This window comes from Poecilia reticulata, chromosome 4 (assembly GCF_904066995.2).
Source record: "Poecilia reticulata chromosome 4, P_reticulata-male-v2, whole genome shotgun sequence".
In the NCBI taxonomy this organism is placed as follows: domain Eukaryota; kingdom Metazoa; phylum Chordata; class Actinopteri; order Cyprinodontiformes; family Poeciliidae; genus Poecilia; species Poecilia reticulata.
In genome coordinates, this window is record NC_088833.1 from 784167 (window position 1) to 799416 (window position 15250).

Here is a 15250-nt window from a genome sequence, read left to right on the forward strand (position 1 = left end):
TTAGAACTCCGCTCCGCCCATTAGAACTCCGCTCCGCCTATTAGAACTCCGCTCCGCCTATTAGAACTCCGCTCCGCCCATTAGAACTCCGCTCCGCCCATTAGAACTCCGCTCCGCCTCTTAGAACTCCGCTCCGCCTCTTAGAACTCCGCTCCGCCCATTAGAACTCCGCTCCGCCCATTAGAACTCCGCTCCGCCTCTTAGAACTCCGCTCCGCCCATTAGAACTCCGCTCCGCCTCTTAGAACTCCGCTCCGCCTATTAGAACTCCGCTCCGCCCATTAGAACTCCGCTCCGCCCATTAGAACTCCGCTCCGCCTCTTAGAACTCCGCTCCGCCTATTAGAACTCCGCTCCGCCCATTAGAACTCCGCTCCGCCTCTTAGAACTCCGCTCCGCCATTAGAACTCCGCTCCGCCTATTAGAACTCCGCTCCGTGTCTTAGAACTCCGCTCCGCCTCTTAGAACTCCGCTCCGCCTCTTAGAACTCCGCTCCGCCATTAGAACTCCGCTCCGCCATTAGAACTCCGCTCCGCCATTAGAACTCCGCTCCGCCCATTAGAACTCCGCTCCGCCATTAGAACTCCGCTCCGCCATTAGAACTCCGCTCCGCCTAGACTCCCCCCCCCCCCCCATTAGAACTCCGCTCCGCCTATTAGAACTCCGCTCCGCCTCTTAGAACTCCGCTCCGCCCATTAGAACTCCGCTCCGTGTCTTAGAACTCCGCTCCGCCCATTAGAACTCCGCTCCGCCCATTAGAACTCCGCTCCGCCCATTAGAACTCCGCTCCGCCCATTAGAACTCCGCTCCGCCCATTAGAACTCCGCTCCGCCCATTAGAACTCCGCTCCGCCTCTTAGAACTCCGCTCCGCCCATTAGAACTCCGCTCCGCCTCTTAGAACTCCGCTCCGCCCATTAGAACTCCGCTCCGCCCATTAGAACTCCGCTCCGCCTATTAGAACTCCGCTCCGCCCATTAGAACTCCGCTCCGCCCATTAGAACTCCGCTCCGCCCATTAGAACTCCGCTCCGTGTCTTAGAACTCCGCTCCGCCCATTAGAACTCCGCTCCGCCCATTAGAACTCCGCTCCGCCCATTAGAACTCCGCTCCGCCCATTAGAACTCCGCTCCGCCCATTAGAACTCCGCTCCGCCCATTAGAACTCCGCTCCGCCTGTTAGAACTCCGCTCCGTGTCTTAGAACTCCGCTCCGCCCATTAGAACTCCGCTCCGCCCATTAGAACTCCGCTCCGCCCATTAGAACTCCGCTCCGCCAGTAGACCTCCGCTCCGCGCCGTAGACTTCCGCTCCGCCCATTAGAGCTCCGCTCCGCGCCTTAGACCTCCGCTCCGCGCATAAGAACTCCGCCCGCCTATTAGAACTCCGCTCCGTGTCTTAGAACTCCGCTCCGCCTCTTAGAACTCCGCTCCGCCTCTTAGAACTCCGCTCCGCCCATTAGAACTCCGCTCCGCCCATTAGAACTCCGCTCCGCCTATTAGAACTCCGCTCCGCCCATTAGAACTCCGCTCCGCCCATTAGAACTCCGCTCCGCCTATTAGAACTCCGCTCCGCCCATTAGAACTCCGCTCCGCCCATTAGAACTCCGCTCCGCCCATTAGAACTCCGCTCCGCCTCTTAGAACTCCGCTCCGCCTCTTAGAACTCCGCTCCGCCTCTTAGAACTCCGCTCCGCCCATTAGAACTCCGCTCCGCCTCTTAGAACTCCGCTCCGCCATTAGAACTCCGCTCCGCCTATTAGAACTCCGCACCGCCCATTAGAACTCCGCTCCGTGTCTTAGAACTCCGCTCCGCCCATTAGAACTCCGCTCCGCCTCTTAGAACTCCGCTCCGCCCATTAGAACTCCGCTCCGCCCATTAGAACTCCGCTCCGCCTATTAGAACTCCGCTCCGCCTCTTAGAACTCCGCTCCGCCTCTTAGAACTCCGCTCCGCCTCTTAGAACTCCGCTCCGCCTCTTAGAACTCCGCTCCGCCTCTTAGAACTCCGCTCCGCCTCTTAGAACTCCGCTCCGCCTCTTAGAACTCCGCTCCGCCTCTTAGAACTCCGCTCCGCCTCTTAGAACTCCGCTCCGCCTCTTAGAACTCCGCTCCGCCTCTTAGAACTCCGCTCCGCCTCTTAGAACTCCGCTCCGCCTCTTAGAACTCCGCTCCGCCCATTAGACCTCCGCTCCGCCTCTTGGGTTTGACTCTCCTCCCTCTTCCTGCAGGTCTGCCCGCCTTCAGGGACGGCGAGGTCGAGTCCGATCTCACGCTGACCGACACCGACACCGAGTCAGTACCGCCTTGATCGCCCGTCTCTCACAACCACTTTGATGCTGGTGTCTCCTGGTTCTGGTTCTGGTTCCTGACTGGTTCTGGACCAGCAGCTCCAGAGTTCAGTAAAGACTGGAAGTGAAGACAGGAAGCAGCTTTTCCGTTTCCTGTCTGGACAGGAAGTCCTCTGTTCTGAGTCCAGAACCCAAACCCAGTTATCAGCTCTCCAGATTATCATCAGATTATCTGGCGTCATGTTTTCATCATAATCTGAAGATTCTGACATAATCTGTTCAAATCTGTTCGTCCAATCAGAGACGAGCAGCTCTGATGGGATTATTCATCCTGTCCTGGATCTGAAGGATCTTTGCTCCTTTAAGAACCACAGGAATCACCTGAAGGCATCAGATGGTCCGGTTCTGTTGCGTCAGAACCTCAACAAGCCAGACCTTTAAATCGGGCTGAGCTGGTTCCCCAGGCGGTCCAGTTCGGTCCGTTCCGGGTCACAGAACGGGTCAGACTCTTCCTGGGCTGATTCTCTGGCCTCTGGCTCCCCCTGCTGGCTAAACCAAGCAATATCCTGCAGAGTCACTGGTTCTGCTCCGGTCCGGTTCTGCTCCAGTCCTGGTCCGGTTCTGCTCCGGCCCGGTTCTGCTCCGGTCCTGCTCCGGTTCTGCTCTGGTCCTGGTCCAGTCCTGGTCCGGTTCCGGTCCGGTTTGATGTTGAAGGAGTTTCAGAACCACTGCAGTAGAACCGGGCCGTGTTTCACCAATCTGTGTTTCATTCCACAGTTTGGTGTTTAACCGATCAGAACCAGAACATGACGGGTTCTCCTCCCCTGCAGGTCCGTCAGGATTGTCGCCGCAGGCAGCAGGAAGAGGCGGAGCCAAGGCCGCAGGTATGGCAGCTGCTGATTGGCTGATTCCAGGAAGCTTCAGATTAACAGCTGAGCTGGTTTCCATAGGAACCTGCCAGAGAGGGAGGAGGGGGAGGGGGAGGAGACGCCGGCCTTCAGCCACTGGGGGGCGCCACGCAGGTAGGACACGCCACCAGAACCCGCAGAACCGGGTCCTCCGTCTCGGTCCTGACCCGGTTCTGGCCCGGTTCTCCTCAGGGTGGAGGTGTGGCCTGAGGACGGCCAGTCTCTGGGCCTCAGCATCGTGGGCGGGCGCCACGTCATCAAGCGTCTGAAGAACGGCGAGGAGCTGAAGGGAATCTTCATCAAGCAGGTCCAGGCCGGCAGCCCGGCCGCCCGGACCCGCTGCCTGAAGACCGGGGACAAGATCCTGGAGGTAGGGCTCTGGTTCTGGTGCGGGTTCTGGTTCTGGTTGTGGTTCCAGTCCTGGTTCTGGTTCCAGTTCTGGTCCTGGTCCTGGTCCTGGTCCTGGTTCTAGTTCTGGTCCTGGTCCTGGTTCTAGTTCTGGCTCTGGTTCTGGTCCTGGTTCTGGTTCTGGTTCCAGTCCTGGTTCTGGTTCCAGTCCTGGTTCTGGCTCTGGCTCTGGTTCTGGTTCTGGTCCTGGTTCCAGTCCTGGTCCTGGTTCTGGTTCTGGTCCTGGTTCTGGTTCTGGTTCCAGTCCTGGTCCTGGTTCTAGTTCTGGCTCTGGCTCTGGTTCCGGTTCTGGTCCTGGTTCCTGTCCTGGTTCTGGTCCTGGTTCCAGTCCTGGTCCTGGTTCTGGTCCTGGTTCCAGTCCTGGTTCTGGTTCCAGTCCTGGTTCTGGCTCTGGCTCTGGTTCCGGTTCTGGTCCTGGTTCCAGTCCTGGTCCTGGCTCTGGTCCTGGTCCTGGTTCTGGTTCCGGTTCCAGTCCTGGTTCCAGTCCTGGTTCTGGTTCTGGTCCTGGTTCCAGTCCTGGTCCTGGTTCTGGTCCTGGTCCTGGTCCTGGTTCTGGTTCCGGTTCCAGTCCTGGTTCCAGTCCTTGCTCTGGTCCTGGTCCTGGTTCTGGTTCCGGTTCCAGTCCTGGTTCTGGCTCTGGTTCCAGTTCTGGTTCTGGTTCCAGTCCTGGTCCTGGCTCTGGTCCTGGTCCTGGTCCTGGTTCTGGTTCCGGTTCCAGTCCTGGTTCCAGTCCTTGCTCTGGTCCTGGTCCTGGTTCTGGTTCCGGTTCCAGTCCTGGTTCTGGCTCTGGTTCCAGTTCTGGTTCTGGTTCTGGTCCTGGTCCTGGTCCTGGTCCTGGTCCTGGTTCCGGCTCTGGTTCCAGTTCTAGTTCTGGTTCCAGTCCTGGTTCTGGCTCTGGTTCCGGTTCTGGTCCTGGTTCCAGTCCTGGTTCTGGTCCTGGTTCCAGTCCTGGTCCTGGTCCTGGTTCTGGTCCTGGTCCTGGTCCTGGTCCTGGTTCTGGTCCTGGTTCCGGTCCTGGTTCCAGTCCTGGTCCTGGTTCTGGTTCTGGTCCTGGTTCTGGTCCTGGTCCTGGTTCCGGTCCTGGTTCCAGTCCTGGTCCTGGTTCTGGTTCCAGTCCTGGTTCCAGTCCTGGTCCTGGTCCTGGTTCTGGTCCTGGTTCCAGTCCTGGTCCTGGTCCTGGTCCTGGTCCTGGTTCTTGTGCTGGTCCTGGTTCTGGTCCTGGTTCCAGTCCTGGTCCTGGTTCTGGTTCTGGTCCTGGTTCTGGTTCCAGTCCTGGTTCCAGTCCTGGTCCTGGTCCTGGTTCTGGTTCTGGTTCCAGTCCTGGTCCTGGTCCTGGTCCTGGTCCTGGTTCTGGTTCTGGTTCCAGTCCTGGTCCTGGTCCTGGTCCTGGTCCTGGTTCTGGTTCTGGTTCCAGTCCTGGTTCTGGTCCTGGTCCTGGTTCTGGTTCCGGTTCCAGTCCTGGTTCCAGTCCTGGTTCTGGTTCCAGTCCTGGTTCTGGTTCTGGTCCTGGTTCCAGTCCTGGTTCTGGTTCCTCCTCAGGTGTCCGGTGTGGACCTGCGAGCGGCGAGTCATGAGGAGGCGGTGAGCGTCATCAAGTCTGCTCCCAGTCCGGTCGTCTTCATCGTCCAGAGCCTGTCGGCGACGGCGCGGGTAAACGGGTCGCACCAGAACTTTTCGGGTTTGGGTCAGAAATGATCCAAAAATCAGAAAATGAATTCATGTCTGATGAACTGATTCTTCTGCTTTGGACTCGACTTAAATGTTGGGAATTTATGCAATTATTGAAACGACATTTATGAAAATTTAATCTGGAAAAGTTATAAAATAAAACAGTTGGAAGCCTGAAACATGCTAATGCTAATCAATGGTAGCATGCTAACATTGATTTTAGCTTGGTAACACATAACAGTAATTCTACTGCTACTAACAGCCAATGCCCTTTAATATTGATACTAAACACATCATGCTAATGCTACCATGCTAACAGTAACTACACCATGCTAATGCTATCATTCTAACTTTATTGCTAGCCACACTATGCTAATGCTACCATGCTAACAGTAACCGCACCATGCTAATGCTACCATGCTAGCAGTAACCACACTATGCTAATGCTACCATGCTAGCAGTAACCGCACCATGCTAATGCTACCATGCTAACAGTAACCACACCATGCTAATGCTACCATGCTGACAGTAACCACACCATGCTAATGCTACCATGCTAACTTTATTGCTAGCCACACCATGTTAATGCTACCATGCTGACAGTAACCACATCATGCTAATGCTACCATGCTAACAGTAACCATACCATGCTAATGCTACCATGCTAACAGTAACCACACCATGCTAATGCTACCATGCTGACAGTAACCACACCATGCTAATGCTACCATGCTGACAGTAACCACACCATGCTAATGCTACCATGCTAACTTTATTGCTAGCCACTCCATGCTAATGCTACCATGCTAACAGTAACCACACCATGCTAATGCTACCATGCTAACAGTAACCACACCATGCTAATGCTACCATGCTAACAGTAACCACACCATGCTAATGCTACCATGCTAACTTTATTGCTAGCCACTCCATGCTAATGCTACCATGCTAACAGTAACCACACCATGCTAATGCTACCATGCTAACAGTAACCACACCATGCTAATGCTACCATGCTAACAACAGCCACAGGATAAGTTCCCTTGTTGCTGCTCTCATGAGTTCTGGTTCTGGTTCTGCTGAGTTGTGTGTGACAGGTTCTGACTCGGTTCTGTCTGGTTTTGTGCTGCAGCCGGTGTCGCTAACAGCTTCCAGCTACAGCAAACACAAAGCCAAGCGGACCGATCCTCTGGTAAGGACCGAGCCTCAGCTGGAGGCCAGCAGGCCGGATGTTTGTTCCTCGCCATTATCTGGATCTTTGTTCTGTTAGAACCAGCGTGGCGGTACCACTGACCCAGTCACCTGGTTCTGTTTCATTTCCCCCATATGGCTTTAGTCGTATTATTATTATTATAAACGCCTCAATAAATGAAACTCTTGTTTCTGGAGCGAGTGAAAAGCGCCACCTAGTGGATAAAATCATGCAACTGGTCGGGTCGGGTTCTTTAGCCTCAGCAGAACTTCTGACCCGTTTTACTCCGTCGGTGCCGTGAATTCAGTGGGGTTCTGCAGAGACCCGCCGGTCGGTACCAGAAGTTCTGATCCAGCCTTCATTTCTGCCTGGGTCGGAACCAGCTCAGGTCCGGAAAGACCTGGAGAACCGCCGGTCCAGAACCCTGCAGGAGGTCCGGATCAGAAAGAAGCTGGATCAGAACTTCCTGTTTGTTCTGTACCTCACTTCCTGCATGGGTCTCAGGTGGACCTCTCGACCAATCACGTGTCTCCCTGCCCCCCCCCCCCCCACAGGTACCTGAGGCAGCCCTGCCCCCCCTCAGAGAGCCCCCACCCTACAGGCCTCCCAGCCAATCGGAGCAGGAGTTGACTGCTCACCTGCAGAAGGTCAAAGGTGAGAAACCCGACCAGCTCTGGTTCTGTGGTACTGACTAGGACAACCGGGCCAGACGGGTTCTGATGTAAATATCGGTTCTGTTGGGATTGCTTAGAGATCTGGTTCTGGATCATGGAGGACATCGGGACTCGGTCCAAGTGTCTCCGATTCTTTTCTTAGTTTGTCTTCCGGGACTCGTGTGACCTTTGACCTGCTTTCCGGGACTCGTGTGAGTGTTAACCTGTTTGTGTCTTCCAGGACTCGTATGAGCCAGCGGTCCGTCGGTCCGATTGTCGGTCCGTCCATCGGTCCGTCCTTCGGTCCGTCCATCGGTCCGTCCTTCGGTCCGTCCATCGGTCCGTCCATCGGTCCGTCCTCCCTAGTCGTCGTTCGGAGTCGACGTTTCTCCTAGTCGATCTTTTCGCTTCTCCTGCTGTCTGCTCCAGGCTCGGTGCGCTTGGTTTCGGTTGGGGGCGTCTGAGCCGGGTGGGCGGGGCTGTGGTCGTTTTGATGCAAGCAGCTGATTGGCTGCTGGTCTTTCCGGGTTTCCCGCTGGAATCTGATGCTCCCCTCTGGGATTGATTTTTTCTGTCTGCTGAACTCCATCAAGGTTCTTCCTGCTTGCTGCCACTGAGGCTCCATTCAAACTGATTCTACATTTTAACTCTAATAAACGGGTCAGAACCTGATTTTCTGGCCCGCTTTGGTTCTGAATAGTTTCTGTTTGCCCGTTTCTGAGGATTATATCTAAAACTTAATAAAGTTGAGATTAAATTTGATGCGTCTTCAGATTCATTCAGGCACAGACAGAAGACTGGGTCCAGATGGGGTTCTGACCCGGTTGGTGAGGGAAGTTCTGGTTCTGGTCTGGTTTTTGGACCAGGTTGAAGGTATTAAAGTCAGAAAGAATCCCTGGATCAGAGCGGGGAGGGGAAAGGAGAAGGGGGGGGCAGGAGGGGCGGGGGGAGAGAGGGGAGGGGGGGCAGGAAGGAGGGGGAGGAGGAGGAGGAGGAGGAGAGGGGAGGGGGGAGGAGGGAAGGAGGGGGCGGGGGGGAGCGGGGTACAGGGGAGGTGGGGGGAAAAGAGGAGAGAGGGGAGGAGGAGAGGGGAGGGGGCATGAGGGGGAGGCGGGTGGTGCAGAGCTGCTCTCTCTCCCCCTCAGCAGCAGCAGAGCTGCTCTCTCTCCCCCTCAGCAGCAGCAGCGCTGCTCTCTCTCCCCCTCAGCAGCAGCAGCGCTGCTCTCTCTCCCCCTCAGCAGCAGCAGCGCCGCTGACTCACACTAGCGGATCGGTTCTGGTGGATCTCCATGTTTCTGCCGACCCGACGAGGAAACCAGACGTTAGTTCTGCTCCACACTCTGACTCTCTGTCTCCCCCGTGGATTTATGTCTGAGTGTGAGGACTGGAGCATGGACGATGCTGCCGCCGGGTTAGTGAGCGTCCTTCTGTCTCTGTCTCTCTGTCTCTGTCTGTCTCTGTCTGTCTCTCTGTCTCTGTCTGTCTCTCTCTCTCTGTCTGTCTCTCTGTGTGAGAGGTCACCTTTCCTGCCGCTGCAGCAGAACCGGGTCGGGACGCTGCTTGCTGCGGCGACCCGGTTCTGCTGCAGGAGGAGAGTGGATCTGTTAGCCGCTGCTGGAGAACTTCAGAACCGGGTCGCTGCAGCAGAACCGCTTCAGAACATTCTGATGCATCGTGAGGAAGACTCTCAATCGGATCCATGAGCTCAGAAAGATAAAGATGCTCTCTCTGCAGCTTCACAGCCGGCCACTTTATTAGGTACAGCGTGTAGCTGGAGCCCGTTTCACCTCCAGAACCACCTGAGTTCTTCTGGGTCCGGATCCAACAAGCTGTCAGAACCATTCCCCAGAGATTCTGGTGCAGGAGCCATGAAGGTGGTCAGCGGGGGTCAGATGAAGCTCAGCTGGTTCCAATGGGTCCAAAGCCAGCCAAGTCACTATCTCCCACAGCATGATGCCGCCTCCACCAGGTTCTGACCCGTCCATCTGAAGCGACCTGTTCTGGTCCAGTTCTGGTGGATCCACAGTGGTGTGCCTTGGAAAATCAAAAATGAAAAGCAATCATTTTTCACTGTTTCTGTCATTATCCCGTTTAATTAGCAGCGTTAGCTTTAGCGTTAGCGTTAGCTTTAGCGTTAGCTGACTAATTAGATTGAATCCAAGTGTTTAGCTTCAGGACTAACTTGGTATCTGAGCTTTTACTGAAGATGTATGACTGAAAGTGAATGCTGTATGGAAATCCAATAATGCCGATATGTTCTGCTGAGTAATGAGCCAACGCTTAACGTTTCATGTTTTGGTGATTCAACATTCAGTCCTGCTGATAAATCACCTTTTATAAAGCTTAACAACCAGAGGTACAAAAATAATGCACTCAAGTAATATTTTAATTAAATATGCGTAAAGCTTGTAAAATGTTAAGCAAATAAAAGTAAAAATTAACTCATTAAAATTTATGTTGTGGGGGAAACGGAAATTTCTTGGGTCAGATTTAGGACCAAGGTGTGAATTGAGTTTTGGTTCAAGTCCCAACAAAGATAGGTGTGTGTGTGTGTGTGTGTGTGTGTGTGTGTGTGTGTGTGTGTGTGTGTGTGTGTGTGTGTGTGTGAGAAACTGTGGTTTGTTTCTACCTGATGAAGCAGCTCAGTTCAGTTACTCATCACATTACTGACTGACTCAGAGTGAGCAGTGCTCAGCTGTCCAGCAGTGCTCAGCTGTCCAGCAGTGCTCAGCTGTCCAGCAGTGCTCAGCTGTCCAGCAGTGCTCAGCTGTCCAGCGGTGCTCAGCTGTCCAGCGGTGCTCAGCTGTCGAGCAGTGCTCAGCTGTCCAGCAGTGCTCAGCTGTCCAGCAGTGCTCAGCTGTCCAGCAGTGCTCAGCTGTCCAGCAGTGCTCAGCTGTCCTCCAGCTGCGCCTGGCTGCGGGACGCGGCGAGGATTGGACTGGACCCTTGTGGGCCTCGGTGCTGGTTCCCCCGGCAGCCGGTGACCGAAGCCTCCTGCTGTGCCGCTGCAGAGCGCTGCTGTGAGCGTTATGGCGACCTGCAGGGGGAGCTGCTGCGCGTGGACCTGGAGAAGGACCGGCAGGGTTTGGGCCTCAGCCTGGCGGGGAACCGGGACCGGACCCGGCTCAGTATCTTCGTGGTGGGCCTCCATCCCAGCGGGCCGGCCTCCAGAGACGGACGGATCCGCGTGGGAGACGAGCTGCTGGAGGTGAGGAGGCGGATCCTGCCTCACCTGAAATCACCTCGACGGGTTCTGACCCGTTTGGACCGGTTTGATTAACGAGGTCAATCATCTGTTTGTGCATCAGATCAACAACCAGATCCTGTATGGGCGGAGCCACCAGAACGCGTCGGCCATCATTAAGACCGCCGCCGCCAAGGTGAAGCTCGTCCTGCTCAGGTAGGACTGCAAGGCATGCTGGGAAAACCTGGTTTCTGTTCCTGAAACGCCGTCAGACGTAAACACGGCTCCCACATCGCGTCTTTAACCTGGGTCAAATCTGGACCCGGTCCGATTCTGTGACCGGGTCGGATTGCCGCAGCGTGGTGCATGTTGGGTAAAGGTTGCCTCGGTGATGACTGAGTGGCCAGCATCGCCGTGGCAACAGCCTTCCTGGGCCAAACATCCGGCCAGAACCAGCAGCCGAGCTGAGAGGAACCGGGTCAGAATAAAGTTCTGTTCAGGTTCTGATCCATTTAAAAACAGTGAAATATCCCTTTAGCCTCCGAAGCAGACACCAACTTCAGCACCACAATGTTTGACCCAGAATCCGGTTCCGAGTGGTTCTGTTTCGACCTGGAGACTGAGAATATCAGCAGGTTCTGATGTCCCGGTATATAGTGTTCTGGTTCTGGTTCTGGTTCTGGTTCTGCCCCCTGCTGGCGAGGAGGAGGAACTGCTGTTTAACGTTGAACCAGGAAACCGTCTCAGTCCGTATCGTCAACAAGACCCGCCCAGAAACGTTCTGATTGGTCGGCCTAGTCATGTGACGAGGCTGAGGTTCTGTTGTGGTTCCGTTACTACTACTACTACTATTACTACTACTACTACTACTACTACTATTACTACTACTATTACTACTACTATTACTACTACTATTACTACTACTATTACTACTACTACTACTATTACTACTACTATTACTACTACTATTACTACTACTATTACTACTACTACTACTATTACTACTACTATTACTACTACTACTACTATTACTACTACTATTACTACTACTATTACTACTACTATTACTACTACTATTACTACTACTACTACTATTACTACTACTACTACTATTACTACTACTACTATTACTACTACTACTATTACTACTACTATTACTATACTACTACTACTATTACTACTACTACTACTATTACTACTACTACTATTACTACTACTACTACTACTACTACTACTACTACTACTACTACTATTACTACTACTATTACTACTACTATTACTACTACTACTACTACTACTATTACTACTACTACTACTACTACTATTACTATTACTACTACTACTATTACTACTACTATTACTACTACTACTACTACTATTACTACTACTATTACTACTACTACTACTACTACTATTACTACTACTATTACTACTACTACTACTATTACTACTACTATTACTACTACTATTACTACTACTACTACTACTATTACTACTACTACTACTACTACTACTATTACTACTACTATTACTACTATTACTATTACTACTACTATTACTACTACTATTACTACTACTACTATTACTACTACTACTACTATTACTACTACTATTACTACTACTATTACTACTACTATTACTACTACTACTATTACTACTACTATTACTACTATTACTACTACTATTACTATTACTATACTATTACTACTACTATTACTATACTATACTATACTACTACTACTATTACTACTACTTTACTACTACTATTACTACTACTACTACTATTACTACTACTACTACTACTACTATTACTACTACTATTACTACTACTATATACTACTATACTACTATATACTACTACTACTACTATACTACTACTACTACTATTACTACTATATATTACTACTACTACTACTATTACTACTACTACTACTACTACTATACTACTATTACTACTACTATACTACTACTACTATTACTACTACTATTACTACTACTATTACTACTACTACTATTACTAATACTATTACTACTATTACTACTACTATTACTACTACTACTACTATTACTACTACTATTACTACTACTACTACTATTACTACTACTATTACTACTACTATTACTACTACTACTACTATTACTAATACTATTACTACTACTACTACTATTACTACTACTATTACTACTACTATTACTACTACTACTATTACTACTACTACTACTATTACTACTACTACTACTACTATTACTACTACTACTACTACTATTACTACTACTATTACTACTACTACTACTATTACTACTACTACTACTACTACTACTACTATTACTACTACTATTACTACTACTACTACTATTACTACTACTATTACTACTACTACTACTACTACTATTACTACTACTACTACTACTACTATTACTACTACTATTACTACTACTACTACTATTACTACTACTATTACTACTACTATTACTACTACTATTACTACTACTACTACTACTACTACTATTACTACTACTACTACTATTACTACTACTACTACTATTACTACTACTATTACTACTACTATTACTACTACTATTACTACTACTATTACTATTACTACTACTATTACTACTACTACTACTATTACTACTACTATTACTACTACTACTACTACTATTACTACTACTACTACTACTATTACTACTACTATTACTACTACTACTACTACTATTACTACTACTACTTCTTCTTCAGAAACACCAGCAGCTGTTTGGTTTCACTTTCTTCTTCTTTGTCTCTAGAAACGACGATGCTGTAAACCAGATGGCTGTTTCTCCTTTAACGGCTCCTCCTCCTGCTCCTCCTCCTGCTGCTGCTGCTCCTCCTGCTGCTCCTCCTCCTGCTGCTGCTGCTCCTCCTGCTGCTCCTCCTCCTGCTGCTGCTCCTCCTGCTGCTCCTCCTCCTGCTGCTCCTCCTGCTGCTGCTGCTCCTCCTCCTGCTGCTCCTCCTGCTGCCCCGCCCAGCCTAACCCCAGGCGGCCTGGAGGTAACCACACACACATTCACACACACCTCAACACATTAAACTTCTGGTGCCTTCGGGTTCTTGGGGTCGAAGGTCAGAGTCAGGAAGCAGAACCTGCAGGGTTGCAGTGGCGATTCCCTCCAGCAGGGGGAGCCGCAGACCAAACGGAGAAGAACCTGAGGCAGAATCAGAACCGGGTTCAGGTGGATGTAAAAACATGGCCGCCTCTGTGTTTCCGGGACAGGTCGGAAGCTCCGCCCCCCTCTGCCCGTCGCCAGACCCGCCGGTCAGAACTGACCCATGTTCTGCTGAACAGGACCAGAACCCGACCAACGGGTTTGTTCAGAGCGACGGCGCCCCCGAGAGGCCAGAGGTGGAGACGCAGGGGACGGTCCAGGGGACGGTCCAGGGGACGGTCCAGGGGACGGTCCAGGGGACGGTCCAGGGAAGCTCCGCCTCCTTCGGCCGCTCCCAGGTTCATCCTGCAGAGTCCAGTTAGAGGACGGACCAGAACCAGAACCTTGACTCGCCCTGTTCTGTGTTGCAGAGGCTCAGCGACGCCGCAGATGGCGATCCGCAGGCTGCCAGGGCGCCGCCGGAGCTCCAGGTACCGACAGCACACCACGGGCTTCTGGAGCGGGTCGGGTCAGAACCGGCTTGTTTAACAGCAAGCTGACCCGGTCTTCTGGTTCTGAAAGGTTCTGATCTGTTTAAACACGTCCAAATATGGCGCTTCCCGCACTGCCAAACATTTACCAGAACCGACGTTTGGACCGCACTTGGGTCCAGACAAAAGTGTTCAGAACCGACCCGTTTCAGACCCAAAGAACCAGCATCAACTACGCAGGACCTGGTTCAGAACCAGAACCTGCAGCTGGTTCTGGTTTGGGTTTACGGTTCTGTTCTGATCCGGGTCCAGTCCAGCAGCTCCAGCCGACAGGCGGCGGCTTCTCCTCCTCCGGTCGGCGCCGAGGTCCATTCCGCTAGCCCAGGTACCGCCCACGGTTCTGGGCCGCCCGCGTCGGACCCGTCTGGCTGCACCGTGGTTCCGGGTCAGGAAACGGTTCTGGAGATCTGCAAGGGTCGGTCCGGACTGGGGCTCAGCATCGTGGGAGGAACAGACACCCAGCTGGTAACAGCAAGTTCTGTCGGGCTGAACAGAACCGGTTCGGTCTCAAACGGGTCGCGGTCTCTCCTGCAGAACGCCATCGTGATCCACGAGGTGTACGAGGAAGGAGCTGCGGCCCGGGATGGACGGCTCTGGGCCGGAGACCAGATCCTGGAGGTACGGCTGCTGGTTCTGGTTCTGGTTCCGGTTCTGCTGGGCTGACGCTCGGTTCTGTGTCCAGGTGAACGGCGTGGATCTGCGCGGGGCGTCCCATGAGGAGGCCATCGCCGCCCTGCGCCAGACGCCGGCCATGGTCCGGCTGACGGTTCTGAGGGACGAGGCCCGGTTCCGGGACGAGGAGAACCTGGACCGGTTCCGGGTGGAACTGCAGAAGAAGAGCGGCAGAGGACTGGGCTTCAGCATCGTCGGCAAGAGGTCCGACTCCATAACCGGGTCTGAGGGCCCAGAACTCTGTAGGGGAACCGGACCGGGACCAGAACCGCAGCATCTAAATGTGGCGCCCTCTACGGGTGAACGGTGGTACTGCAACCGAGCTCTACTGAACTCTGTGTGTGTGTGTGTGTGTGTGTGTGTTTGATCTGTGTGTGTGTGTTTGGTGTGTGTGTGTGTTTGATCTGTGTGTGTGTGTGGTGTGTGTGTGTGCGTGTGTGTGTGTGTGTGTGTGTGTGTGTTTGATCTGTGTGTGTGTGTGTGTGTTTGATCTGTGTGTGTGTGTGTGTGTGTGTGTGTGTTTGATCTGTGTGTGTGTGTGTGTTTGATCTGTGTGTGTGTGTGTGTGTGTGTGTGTTTGATCTGTGTGTGTTTGATCTGTGTGTGT

At 52.3% G+C, this 15250-nt stretch overlaps 1 protein-coding gene across 13 annotated transcripts in view; it reads left to right on the top strand.

The window, feature by feature from the left end:
- Positions 1 to 15250, top strand: part of patj (PATJ crumbs cell polarity complex component) — a 46172-nt gene that overhangs the window by 23055 nt on the left and 7867 nt on the right. For 10 of the 13 annotated variants that reach the window (XR_014087083.1, XM_081605727.1, XM_081605735.1 and 7 more), the window contains 15 exons: positions 2222 to 2285; positions 3112 to 3165; positions 3232 to 3303; positions 3382 to 3559; positions 5137 to 5247; positions 6398 to 6457; positions 7012 to 7111; positions 10122 to 10318; positions 10419 to 10510; positions 13082 to 13325; positions 13549 to 13779; positions 13852 to 13911; positions 14224 to 14436; positions 14506 to 14589; positions 14654 to 14952. Coding sequence is in view for 12 of the 13 variants with exons in the window: in XM_081605727.1 (XP_081461853.1) it covers positions 2222 to 2285; positions 3112 to 3165; positions 3232 to 3303; positions 3382 to 3559; positions 5137 to 5247; positions 6398 to 6457; positions 7012 to 7111; positions 10122 to 10318; positions 10419 to 10510; positions 13082 to 13325; positions 13549 to 13779; positions 13852 to 13911; positions 14224 to 14436; positions 14506 to 14589; positions 14654 to 14952 (2059 nt within the window). In the remaining variant the exon portion in view is untranslated. The remainder of the gene's footprint in view (positions 1 to 2221; positions 2286 to 3111; positions 3166 to 3231; positions 3304 to 3381; positions 3560 to 5136; positions 5248 to 6397; positions 6458 to 7011; positions 7112 to 10121; positions 10319 to 10418; positions 10511 to 13081; positions 13326 to 13548; positions 13780 to 13851; positions 13912 to 14223; positions 14437 to 14505; positions 14590 to 14653; positions 14953 to 15250) is intronic. The other 3 variants (XM_081605737.1, XM_081605734.1, XM_081605731.1) reach the window with 3 other exon arrangements.